The following is a 17,838-nucleotide window of genomic DNA, read 5'->3' on the forward strand; positions in this document are numbered from 1 at the left end:
TGTTAAAATATTATTTTTATCAATGCTAATAGCATGAAATATTAAGCACAGAAAAATACTTGTAATGGTAAATATGCCCTGAAGTAATTTGACATGGGAAATCCAATGGAATTCATTCATAAGCAAGTGCTGAGTTTCAATAAAACAAAAGCAAAATACTGCCGATGTTGCAAATCTGAAATAAAATAGAAAATGGTGGTAACACTCAGCAGCTCAGGCAGCATCTGTAGAGAGAGAAACAGAGTTAACGTTTCAGGTTGATAACCTTTCATCAGAACTGCAATCCACTTGATCTGCTGAGTGTTTCCAGCATTTTCTGTTTTTAATGCTGAGTTTCGATGTTCATAGTTAATTAAAAGACTAAGAACTTTTATCCTGATTTATTCCGGCTGAGTTTTACAGTAACTGGAACATTTTGGTTAAAAAAAAATACAAAAAGTCTATTTGAAGATCTGAAAAGATGGAAACTATGCATGTTTTGAAAGTTACTAAGGAAATTTAGTTCTTAAATGTTCCTGGTTTGTATTTGTTTTGTATATTGTATTGAGAAGTATTGGACTTAGTATACTCATGTTTTCTCTAGCCATGACAGCCTCATTTTTTTCAGCCTGCAGCTCCTGGTCAGCCTCTCTCTCCATTGCTGAAACATTGTGCTTCAGTGCTGGAGACTGTAGTGAAGACAGTGCCAGGACTTTTGGAAGCTGCCTTTCTAATGGCCAGAGTCAAGTACTTGGCAGGTATTTATATTGTAATGGTACTTTTTTTTAAAAAGTACGGGCTTTATTTATTTTACAACAGTACTCTTTAGTTTGTTTGGGGGAGACAAGCATTGGATGTTTTATTGCTCTATGTAATTAGTAACAATACTGTGGAGGAGGAATTCCTGGAGTGTTTACGGGATGGTTTCCTGGACCAATATGTCGAGGAACCAACTAGAGATCAGGCCATCTTAGACTGGGTATTATGTAATGAGAAAGGATTAATTAGCAATCTTGTTGTATGAGGCCCCTTGGGTCGGAGCGATCATAATATGATCAAATTCTTCATTAAGATGGAGAATGAAGTAGTTGACTCAGAGACTAGGGTCCTGAATTTAAATAAAGGAAACTACGATGGTCTGAGGCGCGAGTTGGGTAGGATTGATTGGGGAATGTCACTCAAAGGGTTGACGGTGGATAGGCAATGGCAAACATTCAAAGACCGCATGGATGAACTACAGAATTTGTTCATCCCAGTTTGGCATAAAAATAAAACAAAAAAGGTGACTCAACCGTGGCTAACAAGGGAAATTAGGGATAGCATAAGATCCAAGAAGAGGACATATAAATTGGCCAGAAAAAGCAGTAAACCTGAGGATTGGGAGCAGTTTAGGATTCAACAAAGGAGGACAAAGGGATTAATTAAGAAGGGCAAAATAGAATGAGCGTAAGCTTGCAGGGAACATAAAAACTGACTGTAAAAGCTTTTATAGATATGTGAAGAGAAAAAGATTGGTGAAGTCAAGCGTAGGTCCCTTGCAATCAGAATCAGGGGAATTTATAATGGGGAACAAAGAAATGGCAGACCAATTAAATACATATTTTGGTTCTGTCTTCACAAAGGAGGACACAAATAACCTCCCAGAGATGTCAGGGAACATAGGGTCTGATGAAAGGGAGGAACTGAAAGAAATCCATATTTGTAGGGAAATTGACAGGATTGAAGGCCGATAAATCCCCAGGGCCTGATAATCTACGTCCTAGGGTACTTAAGGAAGTGGCCCTAGAAATAGTAGATGCATTGCTGATTATCTTCCAACATTCGATGGAATCTGGAACAGTACCCATGGATTGGAGGGTAGCTGATGCTACCCCACTATTCAAAAAAGGTGGTAGAGAGAAAACGGGGAATTACAGACCAGTAAGCCTGACATCGGTAGTGGGGAAAATGCTGGAGTCCATTATAAAAGATGTAATAGCAGAGCACTTGGAAAACAGTGACAGGGTCGGACAAAGTCAACATGGATTTACAAAAGGTAAATCGTGCTTGACTAATCTACTGGAATTTTTTGAGGATGTAACTGATAAAATAGATAAGGGAGAACCAGTGGATGTGGGGTATTTGGACTTTCAGAAGGCTTTTGATAAGGTCCCGCATAAGAGATTAGCGTGTAAAGTTAAGGCACATGGGATTGGGGGCAAGGTATTTCCTTGGATAGAGAACTGGTTGGCAGACAGAAAGCAAAGAGTTGGAATAAACGGGTCTTTTTCCGAGTGGCAGGCAGTGACTAGTGGGGTACCGCAGGGATCGGTCCTTGGACCCCAGCTATTCACAATATATATTAATGATCTAGACGAGGGAACTAGATGTAATATCTCCAAATTTGCAGACGACACAAAGCTGGGTGGGCGTGTGTGCTGTGAGGAGGATGCCGAGAAACTCCAGGATGATTTGGACAGGTTGGGTGATTGGGCCAAAGCATGGCAGATGCAATATAACGTGGATAAATGTGAGGTTATCCACTTTGGTGGCAAAAACAGGAAGGCAGATTATTATCTGAATGGCAATAGATTGGGAGAAGGGGAAGTGCAACGAGACCTGGGTGTCCTTGTGCACCAGTCGCTGAAGGTAAGCATGCAGGTGCAGCAGGCGGTTAAGAAGGCAAATGGTATGTTGGCCTTCGTAGCGAGAGGGTTTGAGTACAGGAACAAGGATGTCTTGCTGCAGTTGTACAGGGCCTTGGTGAGACCACATCTTGAGTATTGTGTGCAGTTTTGGTCGCCTTATCTGAGGAAGGATGTTCTTGCCATGGAAGGAGTTCAGCGAAGATTTACCAGGCTGATACCTGGGATGGCAGGAATAACTTATGAGGAGAGATTGGGACGATTGGGCTTGTACTCGCTGGAGTTTAGAAGAATGAGAGGGGATCTCATTGAAACTTATAAAATTCTGACAGGACTGGATAGACTAGATGCAGGAAGGATGTTCCCGATGGTCGGGGAGTCCAGAACCAGGGGTCACAGTCTAAGGATAAGGGGTAGGCTGTTTAAGACAGAAATGAGGAGGAATGTCTTCACCCAGAGAGTGGTGAACCTGTGGAATTCTCTACCACAGAAAGCAGTAGAGGCCAATTCATTAAATATATTCAAGAAGGAGTTGGATATATTTCTTAAGGCTAAAGGGATCAAGGGGTATGGGGAGAAAGCAGGGACTGGGTACTGAATTTGGATGATCAGCCATGATCGCATTGAATGGCGGAGCAGGCTCGAGGGGCCGAATGGTCTACTCCTGCTCCTATCCTCTATGTTTCTATGTAACCTCTTCATTCTGAGATCACTGGCATTTCATGTTGTGCAAAAACATGAAGGTACTTGCCCCTATATTTTTAAATTTGTGTATAGCACAAAGGATTGACAGGATTTTCAGATATAAAGATGTAGACATCTTGTAGTTTGTAACACCTATTGGCACACCCACAGTGTATTAAGAGTTTTACTGTTCCTTGTATCTGGAATTAAAAATGACAGAAAAAATATTCCCCACAAGTCAAAACATCTTTGTATTAAATGGCATGTAAACGTGAAGTAGATTTGCAGAAATAGTTATGACAAAAGACTAAATCTGGGACTGCTTGCACAATAGTCTTAACTAGTTTAGGATTTAGAACTGAAAATGTTACAGCACGATCTGGATTAGAACTTCTACATTTTATGCTTTTTCTTCTTTAAAAGGTGATGTTGGTGCTGCCCAAAGCAATTTACAGCATTGCTTAGAACAGAATCCTTCGTATGCAGATGCCCACCTTCTGATGGCTCAGGTTTACCTGTCTCAAGAAAATGTTAAACTCTGCTCACATTCTCTGGAACTGTGTTTGAGTTATAATTTTGAGGTGAATTTAATAGAGTTCACTAAATAGTGTTTATAATATTTTTAAGAAGTTTAAATTGTATCAGTACAGATTTTTAGTTTTTATCCAACCTTCCTTTATTCTTAAATCACACCCAAGCACATTAAAATTAATTTAAACTCATCATGTTTTTTTCTGTGTATATTTACTAAATTCTATAACCTAGATCTTCCACTCATTCATTATGACAGTTGAACTGCATAGTGGCAGGACCATTGACCGCCACAAGGGTGTATCCCTGACCCAAGATTATTTTCTGGCTTGAGAGTCGTTTGAATTTTCCAGAGGCTCTCCATCCTCCCTGGGTAATCTGCCTGAAGGGAGCTGGAGATTTGCTGTGGCAGACCTCCGAGGCGTGCTGCAGTGTTGTGTGGCCATACTGCTGATTAAAGTGGGGGGATGGGGAGGGGGTGGGTGGGGGAAATAATACAAATACATTTTGAAAAGCAGCACCTAAGCCTATGTGATTGATTGCATTGGCCTCTTTCCCATTTAAATTTTAAAGGACCATCCTGCTGCTAACCTAGTCCCACTGTCTTAGTTCCACATAATATTTTTCAAGCAACTATCTAAGGCCCTTTTAAAAGACTTCATGGACTCTGCTTTAACAATGGTATGTGGCAGAGAATTCCACTTTCTAACCACCCTCTCTGAAGTAATGCTTTCTCTAAGTATTTTTGTGCTTGTCTTATATTTGTGCCCTATTGTTCTTTCCTCTAGTCAATGAGATGTTACGTCATAAACTTCCTAAACTCTATTAGGTCACCACTTAATCTTCCCAACTCTAGTGGAAAAAAGCCCTAATTTCTCAGCTCTGTTTAAATAACTATAAAACTGCAGCTTTCCCATTGCTTTTATATTTTGTTTTATTTATTTGTTCTTGAAATGTAACCGTTTTGGACAGGAGAAGACTTTTGGTCCATCTAACCCACCCATGCGTGTGGTACTGGCAAAGCTACATTTGTTGCTCATCCTTTGTTGCCCTGTGAAGGTGGTGGTGGGCCTTTCTCCTTGAACCTTATGATGGTGGTGCTCCCACAATGATGTTAGGTTGGGAATTCCAGGGTACTGAACCAGTGACAATGAAAGAACAGTGATTATATGTTGAAGTCAGGATGGTGTGTATCTTAGAGGGGAACTTGGAAATTATGGTGTTCCCATACATTGTTACACTTGTCTTTCTTGGTGATGAAGGTTGCAGGGCTGGGAGGTGCTATCAGAGTAACCTTGGTGAGTTACTGCAGTGCATCCTTGTAGTTTTTGTGTATACAGCAGCTACAGTGTGCTGGTGCTGGAGAGTGTGGCTGTTGAGGCACTGATCAAACAAACTGCTCTGTCCTCGATGGTGTCGAGCTTCTTGAGTGTTGTTGCAGCGAGTGGTGAGTATTCCATCACATTCCTGACTTGGGCCTTGTAGATGGTGGAGAGACTTTGAGGGGTCAGGAGGTGAGCTGCTCGCTGCAGAGTATCCAGACTCTTCCTTGCTTTTGTCGCTACAGTGTTGATCTCACTGGTCAAGATCAGTTTCTGGTCAGTGATGACACCCAGGATGTTGCTGGTAGCAGACTCTGTGGCAGTGATGCACATGAAGGTCAAGGCGATGCAATTAGGCTTTCTCTTGTTCAAGATGGTCATTGCCTGGCACTGTGGTGCAGATGTTACCTGCCACATGTCAGTCTAACTCTGGATGTCATCTAGTCCTGTTGTAAGCTGACATTATTAATTTTTGAATGGAGCTTAAGACTAGAATTGTCAGCAAAAACCCCCACTCCCAACCTTGTGCTGCTGGGAAAGTCATTAATGAAGCAGTTGAAGATAATAGGGTCGAGGACGCTTCCCTGAGGAACTCCTGCAGAGATGTCTTGGGTTGGTGATGACTGGCCTCTGACAACCATAACCATCGTCCTTTGTAAGATGTCTGACCCCAGCCACTGGAGAAATTTTCCTTTGACCCCATTGGTTTCTGTTTTGCTAGGGCTCCTTGGTATCTTTTCAGGCTTTTCTTGCATCTATGTCGGAATCAAGGCTATGTTGCAGTCTGGAGCCAAGTAATTCTGCTGGAACCTTATCTGAGCATTGGTGAGTTGATGTTGCAGTATCAGCTGTGGCTCAGTTGATAGCACTCTTGCCTCTGAGTCAGTAGGATTACGTAGGATATACGGCACAGAAACAGGCCATTTGGCCCAACCAGTCCATGCTGGCGTTTATGCACCACACGAGCCTCCTCCCGTCTTTCCTCATCTAAATCTATCAGCATAACCCTCTATTCCCTTTTCCCTCACATGCTTGTACAATGCATCTATACTATTCGCTTCAATCACTCCTTGTGGTAATGAGTTCCACATTCTCACCACTCTTTGTGTAAAGAAGTTTCTTCTGAATTCCCTATTGGATTTCTTGGTTACTATCTTACATTGATGGCCTCTAGTTATGCTCTTCCCCACAAGTGGAAACATTCTCTCTGTATCCACTCTATCAAAATTTTTCATAATTTTAAAGACCTCTATTCGGTCACCCCTCAGCCTTTTTTCAAGAGAAAAGTGACCCAGCCTGTTCATTCTTTCCTGATATGTATACCCTCACATTTCTGGTATCATTCTTGTAAATAGTCTCTGCACCCTCTCCAATGCCTCTATATCCTTTTTATAATACGGCAACCAGAACTGTACGCAGTACGCTATGTGTGGCCTAACCAAGGTTCGATACAGGTTTAGCATAACTTCCCTACTTTTCAATTCTAGCCCTCTAGAAAAAAACCATAGTGCTTGGTTTGCTTTTTTTTATGGCCTTGCTAACCTGTGTCGCAACTTTGTGTATTTGTACTCAGAGATCCCTTTGTTCCTCTACCCCACCCAGACTCGCACCCTCCAAGTGACAAGTGACCTCCCTATTCTTCCTACCAAAATGTAATGGCCCAGAAATTTGGGTCGGGGGCTTCCCGCGGGTGTAAGCCCCCGAACTGCACGTACCTTGCGCGCCGGCAGTTGAGCTTTAGGGCCCCGTGGAATTCCGCTCCGGGGCCTGGCCCAGCTGCCGGCGCACTGTGCTTGCGTGTCCCAGGGGCGTAGTTAGTGCGATGCGTCCCCTGGGATCACGTGGGCCATGGGCAGCCAATCGGAGGAGGGAAAAGCCCATTCATAAGATTGACAGGAAGACCTGTCAAAACTTATAAATACTACGGGCCCCAAAATAGCAGTAAACCTTCAAATAATTTTTTTTTTTAATCACACTTTTTAAATAAACTATAAATTACATTAAATAACTATTTTAAACAATAATTTAAATTTTTGAAAAAAGAATTTTATATTCTAACAGGGCTAAAAATAAACTTACCTTGCTTTAAAGTATTTAAAAATAATAAACCTGTGGAAAAAATGTTTTCATTTTAATTAATTGACCACTTACCTTGTAAAAAGCAGGCCTTACGCCTGCTTTTTAAATGTGTAAATCCTGCAGGCTTAACCTCGCGTGAAAACCTGCAAAAAAAACGTAAGTTTGATGCGCACGCGCAGCCTCTCCTGCGCACGCATTCGACCTCTGAACCCCTTCGTTCAGAGGATCGGAAGTGCCGGTTTCCCGCGTATGCGCAGTGCATGCAGAAAACCGGCACTTCCATTCGGCCTATGGGTGAGTACCCCGTGCGTACTCACCCGTGGAGGCCTGAATTTCTGGGCCAATACCTCACATTTATCTGTGTTGAACTTCATTTGCCAATTATATGCCCATTCTGCAAGTTTATTAACGTCCTCCTGTAACTTGTTGCAGTCCTCCTCAGTATTGACCACCCCCCCCCCCCCCCCAATTTGGTGTAATCTGCAAATTTAGAAATTGTATTTTTGATTCCTAAGTTGTGGGTTCAAGTCCCACTCCAGAAACTTAAGCACAAAAATGCAGGCTGACATTCTAGTGCAGTGCTGAGGGAGTGCTGCACTGTTGGAGGTGCTATCTTTCAGATGAGACATTAAACCAAGGCCCTGTGTGATCTCTCAGGTGGACGTAAAAGATTCCATGGCACGATTTGAAGAAGAGCAAGGGAGTTATCCCCAGTGTCTTGGCCAATATTTATCCCTCATAGGTTATAAAGCGCTTTGGGATGTCATGAGGTTCTGAAAGTCTGTCTGTCTTTTTTTTATTAATGACATCTTCACTTTACTCAGAAAACTAATCATTCCATAAGTTACCAGCTTCGATTTATCTTTTTTTCCAATAGGACATATATGGGCAATCCGCCACCTTGTGGGGTAGATGCCAGGGGGTCATAGCTGTCTGAAACAGCTTGGCTAGGGAGCACTTAGCTCTTGTACACAGGTCTTCAAAACTACAGCCGGGGTGTTGGCAGGGCCCATAGTTTTTGTTGTGTCCAGTGCTCTCAGATACTTGTTCGTGTCACGTGAGGTGAACCAAAGTGGCTGGAAACTGAAATCAATGATGGTGGTGACCTTGGGAGTAGCATTATCCATTCAGCACTTTCGGCTGAAGACACTTGCAAACACTTCAGCCTTGTCTCTTGCATTGGTGTGCTGGATTCCACCGTGGTTTAGGATGGGGATTTTTCTGGAGCCTTGTCCTCCTGTTAGTTGCCTGATTGTTCACCACCATTCTTAACTGTATGTGATAGGGCTACAGGGCTTTGCTCTGTCCTATTGGCTATGGCACCGCTTTGTGCTATCTACCTTTTGATATCCTTTCTATAACAGGGTGCCCAAAACTACACAATAATCCAGCTAAGATCTTGTAAAATTTAGACATTACCTGCTTGCTTCTATATTCTATGCTTCTACATACAAAACCAAGTATTCAATTTCCTTTTTATGGCCTTTCTACTTTAATGATCTGTATATCTGAACTCTAAAATCCTCTACTTTATTCTCATTTAATATCTTACAATTTAACATGTATTTCTTTACCCTATTCTAATATTTCACATCTTTTGCATTGAACTGCATCTGCCACCTCCCATCTGCCCATTCTGCTACACTATCCTTCTGTGGTCTTTCGCAATCTTTGTCCCAATTTGCCATACCATCCAATATGGGCAAAGTCTTTCTCCGCATTTTGTGTAACAAAATCGTAGGCTTGATCTTTAGTAATTCGATTTTAATTTTGTTAGCATACAGTAGAAATCTTCCGCTGCCCCCCTGCAATGGGTCAGCGCATTAGGCTGTGTTTTTTTCCTTTTATTTAGGTCTGCTCCTTTTGGGGGTTAGGCTATCATAATTGCTTACTCCAGATATCTTTCTATTGACGGGTCTGACTATTGTCTTGTGTTGGTCTGGTCATCTCTCTTTTCCTTCTGGTTTCAGGACACGCTCTTTTTTTGTGATAGGAGGAGAATAATGGAGGGTGTATATGTCTCTTTATTTCTATATTAATTATTATTGTGGGACAGATGGCCTCTTACTGTCTCTAAAAATTCTTATATTCTAGATAGAAATTTAAACACGCAAATACGAATCTAATATATTATAGTTAATGGATGAAAATAAACTAAAACGGAAAAAGAAAGCACGCTAAATGGGAAGTAAGCCTTTATTACTTTTAAATTTTAAGCTTCCTTTAAGTCCCTGGACATAGCTTTTTAAAATCATGAGGGAACTGTAGAAGTTGAAGTCCATTAAACACTCTTTTCAGTAGATGCAGGAAACTCTCGTTTAAATGGCACCTAAATATCCGGAATTCTCTATTAACCGGCAAAATTCATACTCCGAAAACACCTCAATAACCGGAAATGTTGCCAAGTCTGAGTCTCCCGCGGTGGCCGAGTTAGTCAGTGGGGGTAGTTCTCCAAACTGCCTCTACTCGGCTTCTTGGCACTGTCAGAAGTCCGAACACCTCAATAACAGGAGTCTGACTCTTTGTTTATTAAAAATAGCCTTGGTAGATAACCCTCTCCGTCATCCGGAATTTTTAATCAACCGGCACCATCCCGGTCCCGTCGGTGCCGGATACCAAAGAGTTTCCTGTACATATGTTGCATGTTCTGAGTTATCGGCAGTAGGAGAAAGGCAAATAATAAGCAGAAAACAATTGGAAAAACCTTGATCTTGTTTCTCTTACTTCAAATGATTTTCCATTCCAGATTCGCGAACATCCCCTGTATCATTTGATTAGAGCCCAGACTCAGAAGAAAATGGGCGATGTTCAGGAAGCCATTAAGACCTTGCAGATAGCTGCAGGTTTACCTGCAATGAAGAAAACTGGAAGTGCATCCAAATCAAAAAGCAAAAAAATTGAATTTAGCGCAACTGATCGTGTTTCTGTTTTTCTGGAGCTAGCAGATGCTCACCGTATGAATGGAGAACAGGTAATGAAAAAAGTTATTTTTACTGTAGGCAGTACATTTCAACATGAAAGGTGATATATAAATGTAAGTATTATCATGAAAGTATTACAGGTAGCTCTCGTTTAAACGGCACCTAAATATCCAGAATTCTTTATTAACCGGCAAAATTTATACTCCGAAAACAACACCTCAATAACCGGAAATGTTGCCAAGTCCGAGTCTCCCGTGGTGGCCGAGTTAGTCAGTGGGGCTAGTTCTCCAAACTGCCACTACTCGGCTTCTTGGCGTTGTCGGCAAGTCCGAACACCTCTAACAGGAGTCTGACTCTTTGTTTGTTAAAAATAGGCCTCGGTAGATAACCCTCTCCGTCATCCGGAATTTCTAATCAACCGGCACCATCCCAGTCCTGTCGGTGCCGGATACCAGAGTTTCTTGTATTTGGATTTAACTTGTTTGTAATTTCTGATATGGCAAAGTTAACTTCATGAGTACTGGGATATTGATAAAACCAGCCTTTGTTATTACATCAATAAACATAAATCGCTATTAAAAGCTTTTATTTACATAAAGCTGCGGTATTGGATTATTATTTGTAAACAATAAAGCATCCATCCTCGACATGGACTAGACTGAGATCCTACATTATCTTGTGCATAACACGTAATTTACATGCAGGTGTTTCACTAGTAAATTTTATATATAATTATGATGATTTTCTGATTGCAATAGAAAAGTCTTTCTTTTTGTTTCTGCAGCATGAAGCTGCCAAAGTGATGCAAGATGCCATCAATGAATTTTCAGGCACCTCTGAAGAGTTACGTGTTACAATTGCTAATGCGGACCTTGCTGTTATACGCGGTGATATAGAGCTGGCACTCAGTATGCTGCGAAATGTCACACCTGAACAACCTTATTTTATTCAAGCAAAAGAGAAGATGGCCGCCATATACCTGAACCAGAGGAAAGATAAGCAGTTATATGCAAGCTGCTACAGGTGAGATTTTTTTAGTAGCATGAAACATTTTCCTTATTTGTCTCTAATATATAAAAAATGGAAAGTGGCTTTTGACATTCTGTTGGTATTTCATTTGTAGGTAGCACTGTGAGGTGGTGTTAAATGCACTGGTGTCAACTAGTTACGTGACAGCCCCACTGTAATTGCCCCCTCCCCTTACTGGCAGTTAAAGAAAGTTAGACGTAGAGGCTCTCCCCACTGAGCAGGAAAATAACTCCAAGCCAACTGAATCCCCTCTCTTGACAACTAAAATCGCCCAAGACCCTCCCACCGCCGCCCCTTCCACAGATCTCAGGAAAGTCTTCTGGCTAACCCTTGCCCACTGTGCAGGAAAACCAACCATTGGATACCACGGTTCTCTTTCCCCCATTCAGAGAAAAGTGTTGCCCTCTCCCCACCCGCTGGCTTGGATGACAATCCTGGCCTGTTGGAGGGACAGGGATCTTCGGCCACTCTCTGCTGAGAGAGTTTGCCCACCTCTCTCATTGCCCCCCAAGCTTCTCTGCCTTTTCTTTCTCCGTTATACTCTTGTCCTCTTCTCTTCATCCTCTTCCCCCTCTCTCCCCATTATCGCTTTCACCATCCCACTTTTCCCATTCCTATCTTGATCCTCTCCCCTACCACCATCCACCTCTTTCCTTCTCTCTCTATTTGCACCTTGCATCTTCTTACCCTTCTCCTTCTAACCCTACCATCTGCCTTTTCCCATCTGGATCTAGTTATGTCCCACCCTCTAACCTTACTTGACCTGAATACTGCACTTTGTCCTGAATACTGCACTTCCCATGTGCAAAGTCATGAGAGGTTGACTAATGCTCTTAAAATGTTCATCTAACGAAAACAATAACATTATCTTATTGTAGCATTTACATAGTATAAAGATGAAGGTAAATTAAGTTAGAATGCATCTGACTTGAGTATAATTTTACATTTTTGTTTAGAGACTTGGTTGACAAACTGCCTGGACCTCACACTTACCTTGTGTTAGGTGATGCCTACATGAATATTCAAGAGGTGAAACATTTCTTATTTTTACTAGTAAATTTCAGTTGGAATTGTCCATGATCAGTCGATGTATGTTTTTTCTAACCAGATGGCAATATCGTGTGTGTGTGTGTGCACATTTCCTGTCAACTTTTCCATTATAAGTTCCTATGTCAACATTAATAATGAAAACTGCTTATGTAAACTTGTCAAGCAGTAATTATGTCCCCCACCATTGGTGACATTGTAGTGCCTCATTTGTTTTATCTCTCAGCTTCTCAGCCTGTACAGTACAGAAATTCCTACATTTCAACCAACTTTACTTTCCAAATTGCAGTAAGTTTCCTGTTTAACTATAAGCAAGCAAGACTGTGTCATCGCACCAACGCTCTTCTCGATCTTCCTGGCTGCAATGCTCCATCTCACCCTCAGTAAGCTCCCCGCTGGAGTGGAACTAATTTACAGAACAAACGGGAAACTGTTCAACCTCCGTCGCCTCCAGTCCAGATCCAAGGTCGTCCCATCCTCTGTCATCGAATTACAGTAGGCAGACGACGCTTGCGTCTGCGCACACTCTGAGGTCGAACTCCAAACCATCGTCAACACCTTCACCGAAGCGTACGAGAGCATAGGCCTTGCACTAAACATCCGTAAGACAAAAGTCCTCTACCAACCTGCCCCCACCACACAGTACTGCTCCCCGATTATCAAAATCCATGACGAGGCCTTGGACAACGTGGACCACTTTCCATACCTCGGGAGCCTACTGTCAACAAGGGCAGATGTCGATGACGAAGTCCAACACTGTCTTCAGTGTGCCAGCGCAGCTTTCAGTCGCCTGAGGAAGAGAGTGTTTGAAGACCAGGACCTCAAACCCAGCACCAAGCTCATGGTCTACTGAGCAGTAGTGATACCCGCCCTCCTGTATACTTCAGAGACATGGACCATGTACAGCAGGCACCTCAAAGCACTGGAGAGGTACCACCAATGCTGCCTCCGCAAGATCCTGCAAATCCATTGGCAGGATAGGTGCACCAACGTCAGTGTTCTCGCTCAGGCCAATATCCCCAGCATCGAAGCTTTGACCACGCTCGATCAGCTCCGATGGACAGGCCACATCGTCCGAATGCCCGATACGAGACTCCCAAAACAAGCCCTCTACTCGGAGCTCCGGCACGGCAAGAGAGCCCCAGGTGGGCAGAGGAAATGCTTCAAGGACACCCTCAAAGCCTCCTTGAAAAAGTGTAACATCCCCACCGACACCTGGGAATCCCTGGCCCAAGACCGCACAAAGTGGAGGAGAAGCATCCGGGAAGGCGCCGAACGCCTCGAGTCTCTTCGCCGGGAGCAAGCGGAAGCCAAGCGCAAACAGCAGAAGGAGCGCACGTCAACCCAAGCACCCCACCCACCCGCCCCTTCAACCACTGTCTGCCCCACCTGTGACAGAGACTGTAGGTCCCGCATTGGACTCATCAGTCACCTGAGAACTCATTTTTAGTGTCTGCCTAAGAAGAAGAAGAATATAAAATTGAAGTATTCTGTAAGAAAGAAGAGTAGAACACATGACGTGAAAATGAGGACTGAGTGATGTGTCTGCCTGTCCTGGTTTAATTATCCCCTGCCCCCTAATCCTATTTCACCCAAAGACTACACCTGGTCTTGACACACCAAGTCCAATGTTATGAGGGCTAGACTAGTATATACCTATATTTAATAAATCTAAGGATTCTTCTGGTTAGTTGAGTTAGAACAATATTAAGTACAAAATATTTGACATCTGTTACCAAATATTTAATAAAGGACAGATTAAAGTATTTCTGTTGAGACTAGAGAAAGTTTAACTGTGATGAATATGAAATTCAAAAATAGACTCTGAAAGGGATTTAAATGTTGAGCTAACCTTGAGTGGCCTTCACTCTAGTGTTCGTTTACTGCACAATTATTGATGTGACAAGTGCTTTAGTTCATTTTATAGCATTTACTGAGAGATCTATATTTAATATATTAACAATTTTGAGTGTGCGAACTTCCTATCTACAAAACCTTACTTCCTGTTGTCACATTTTTATCACATTTGTATGTCAATGTTAATCCTCTGTAAATTCCTTCATCAGCATTTATAATGGCAACTGCCTATATAAACTTGTTGCACTGGAATTACCACCTCTCACCAGTGGTGATGGCATAGTGCCTCCATTTTGCATCTGCCAGCTCTTCAGCCTAAATTGCAAAGAAAATGCTGTGCTCTCACCAACTCTTAGCTTATTCCCAAATTGTTGCAAGATTTGCTATTTATATACTAATAAAATCAAATTGAAGTAATATCTATAATATATTAAAAACCTTGCATCTGTTGGTGCTTATCTGCACAACTTGACTTCCATTGTCATGTTTGGTCAACCTTTTATCAACTTTTCACCATTATAAATTCCTACATCCGCATTTATTATGCATTTTGTATGCATAAATGTGTCTCTTTGCAGTCTAAACACCGAATTCCTACAAATTGCTCAAAATGCTTTCTGAAAATAGTTTTCAACTCCCATTTTGTTCTCAGTAACAAATATTTTTAATGTCTAAAATAAGGATTTAAACAAAATACAAACATCAAAAATTACATATTTCACAATGACGTGATTAAATTTGTCAATTGAGTTGTCTTTTGTATCTTTTAATGCCTTCATTAAAGCTTTTAATCAAGGGCTCAGCGTCTCCCAAAAGCCTGTGCTTGGACTTAATATTTTTGCCTGGAGTGCTGAGTTTGGAGTGTACAGTTTGAGCATGTACGTTGTACCTAATTTCCAAGAATGTCTCAGTACCTTTCAGTCAGCTGTACTGGTGGAAAAATTTTCTTTAGCTCCTAGCAATTTCTACTCTGTAGCTTTTCTTCAAATAATTTTTATTATGGCCGCGATTTTGCAAATGGATGCGGCTTGGGAGCTGGTTTCCGGGTTCCAGTTCCGCCCCCAACTGCATCCGGCCAACGGATGTGATTTTACGTTGATTGGCCTTGTTAAGCCCGCCAATTAAGAAGTCGTCATTGATGACATCATTTGATGACACGTCATCTGTTGGTTTTCTTAAAGGGACCACGCACAATTTTTATTTGACAGCTCATTTCTCAGTGTTTGACAGCATTGAGGTGCTGCAAACACTGACAATGACTGTTCACTGATGAGGTCTTGCCCCAGGCTCTCCAGTGACTACCTCCTTAGGCTAGAGCAGATGGCAGCTGCAGGTGAGGTTACAGAAGTGATCTGTCACTGGTGAGAGAGGTTCTCCCAATGAGGTGGGACTAGACATACAATTCAAAACTTGTTACCTGCAGAAAAGTGTAAATGCATTAAAAATGATTTTCCCAACATTTCCTTACCTCTGAAACTCACCAGTGCACCATTGGATCCTTCACACCACTTTTGCAGCTGTCATCAATGCAGAAACATTACAGCAGACTCGCAACACGCCACACTTACCTGGCGTGGTGTCCGGACGTTGAGGAACCCGAGGCAGAAGCGGCAAAATTGAATAAGAGCCTGTTAACAAGTATCAAATATCTGTTAACAGGCAGTTAAGTGGCTATGATCCTCTTCCCACTACTAGGTGTCGGGTCCATGCGCAAATCGGGGACCCGACACTTGGGAAGATTGATTGGAGGCGGGTTGACAGCGGGTTTCCTGCCCGCTGTCAATCTTTGCCATTTTGGCAGCGGTCCTGCCTCCAATCCCGCACTCTGAGGACCGGCAAAATTACGGCCTATATAGAGTCATAGGCCTAGAAACTGGCCTGAGGCGCCCAAACGGCACAAAGTTCGCTTGTGCGCTGGAATTTGCGCCGCGATCGCCGCAAATTCAGTTGAAGTGCCCCTAGAGGGAGACGGGGCGCGGCTTGAGGCGCTCCGCGTCCCTCTTAGGGCGCTGAAACTGAATATCGCAGCGCAACGTGCCGCAGCGCTACACGCTGCGGCACGGCACGCTGCAGTACTGCAGGCCTTCCTCCCACTGTTAAGGGGGAGGGGCCTGCAACAGCGCGACCCCCGCTCGCGAGTGCCGGCAAACGAGCCCGGCACCAAGGAGAAGTGCCGGGCTCTCGGGAAGCAGCCAGCAATGCCGCGGGGGGGGCGGGGTTAGGAGGCCGGGGACGGAGGTGCTGGCAAGCGGCCACCGAAAAAGGCAGCCGCCTCGCACCTCCACCTTAACTTGCGCCGTTGCCGGCACAGTAAGGCCCCGTGAACCGGGCGCAGGTAGCGAACGGCGCAACTGCGGCGTTCGCTACCAAATATCGCGAACGGGGCACTGCGCACACCGATGATGTCATCGGTGGCGGCGCAGCGCAAATGGCTAACGCCACCATTAGCGCCCCTGCTGAATATCGCAGGAGGCGCAGCCAGTGGCGCTACAGCCACTGACTGCCTCTTTAGGCGCTAAGAGGTGGCGCTACTCACCCAATTTTTCCCCCATAGAGTTATACAGCACAGAAAGAGGTCCTTCGGCCCATCGTGTCCACGCCAGCCATCAAGCCCTGTCTAGTCTAATCCCATTTTCCAGCACTTGGTCCGTAGCCTTGTATGCTATGGCGTTTCAAGTGCTCATCTAAATGTTTCTTGAATGTTGTGAAGGTTCCTGCCTCTAGCACCCTTTCAGGCAGTGAGTTCCAGATCCCAGCCACCCTCTGGGTGAATTTTTTTTTCCTCTAAACCTCCTGCCCCTTACCTTGAAACCATGCCCCCTCTATTATTGACCCCTCTATTAAGGGGAAAAGTTCCTTTCTATCTACCCTATCTATGCCCCTCATAATTTTGTACACCTCAATCAGGTCCCCCCTCAGTCTTCTCTGCTCTAAGGAAAACAACCCCAGCCTGCCCAGTCTCTCTTCATAACTGAAGCGCTCCAGCCCAGGTAACATCCTGGTGAATCTCCTCTGCACCCTCTCCAATGCAATCACATCCTTCCTATAGTGTGGCGACCAGAACTGCACACAGTATTCCAGCTGTTGCCTAACTAGCGTTTTGTACAGCTCCATCATAGCCTCCCTGCTCTTATATTCTATGCCTTGGCTAATGAAGGCAAGTATCGCATATGCCTTTTTAACCACCTTATCTACCTGTCCTGCTGCCTTCAGGGATCTTTGTACATCAGGTCCCTCTGATCCTCTGTCCTTCCTAGGGTCCTACCATTCATTGTGTATTCCCTTGCCTTGTTCGTCCTCTGAAAATGCATCACCTCACTTTTCAGGGTTAAATTCCATTTGCCGCTGTTCTGCTCATCTGACCAACCCGTTTATATCGTCCTGTAGCCTGAGGCTTCCCTCCTTGCTATTTACCACTCCACCAATTTTCGTGTCATCTGCGAACTTACTGATCATACCTCCTACATTCATATCTAAATCATTAATGTACACTACAAACAGCAAAGGACCTAACACCGATCCTAACACTGGACACAGGCTTCCAGTCACAAACAACCTTTGACCATCACCCTCTACCTCCTGCCACTATGCCAATTTTGGATCCAATGTGCCAAATTGCCCTGGATCCCAATTGCCCTGGATCCCATGGGTTCTTATCTTCTTGACCAGTCTCCCATGTGGGACATTGTCAAAAGCCTTACTGAAGTCCATGTAGACTACGTCAACTGCACTACCCTCATCCGCACACCTAGTCACCCCCTCGAA

General features: G+C 43.5%; 1 protein-coding gene across 6 annotated transcripts in view; it reads left to right on the top strand.

The window, feature by feature from the left end:
- Window positions 1-17,838, top strand: part of ttc21b (tetratricopeptide repeat domain 21B) — a 128,558-nt gene that overhangs the window by 45,376 nt on the left and 65,344 nt on the right. For all 6 annotated transcript variants that reach the window (XM_085986451.1, XM_085986447.1, XM_085986446.1 and 3 more), the window contains 5 exons: window positions 608-737; window positions 3,711-3,868; window positions 9,966-10,190; window positions 10,925-11,163; window positions 12,126-12,198. In XM_085986451.1, coding sequence (XP_085842577.1) covers window positions 608-737; window positions 3,711-3,868; window positions 9,966-10,190; window positions 10,925-11,163; window positions 12,126-12,198 — 825 coding nt within the window. The remainder of the gene's footprint in view (window positions 1-607; window positions 738-3,710; window positions 3,869-9,965; window positions 10,191-10,924; window positions 11,164-12,125; window positions 12,199-17,838) is intronic.

The sequence above is a fragment of the Somniosus microcephalus genome, chromosome 4 (assembly GCF_052327205.1).
Source record: "Somniosus microcephalus isolate GS21.2 chromosome 4, FLI_Smic_1.0, whole genome shotgun sequence".
NCBI lineage: Eukaryota > Metazoa > Chordata > Chondrichthyes > Squaliformes > Somniosidae > Somniosus > Somniosus microcephalus.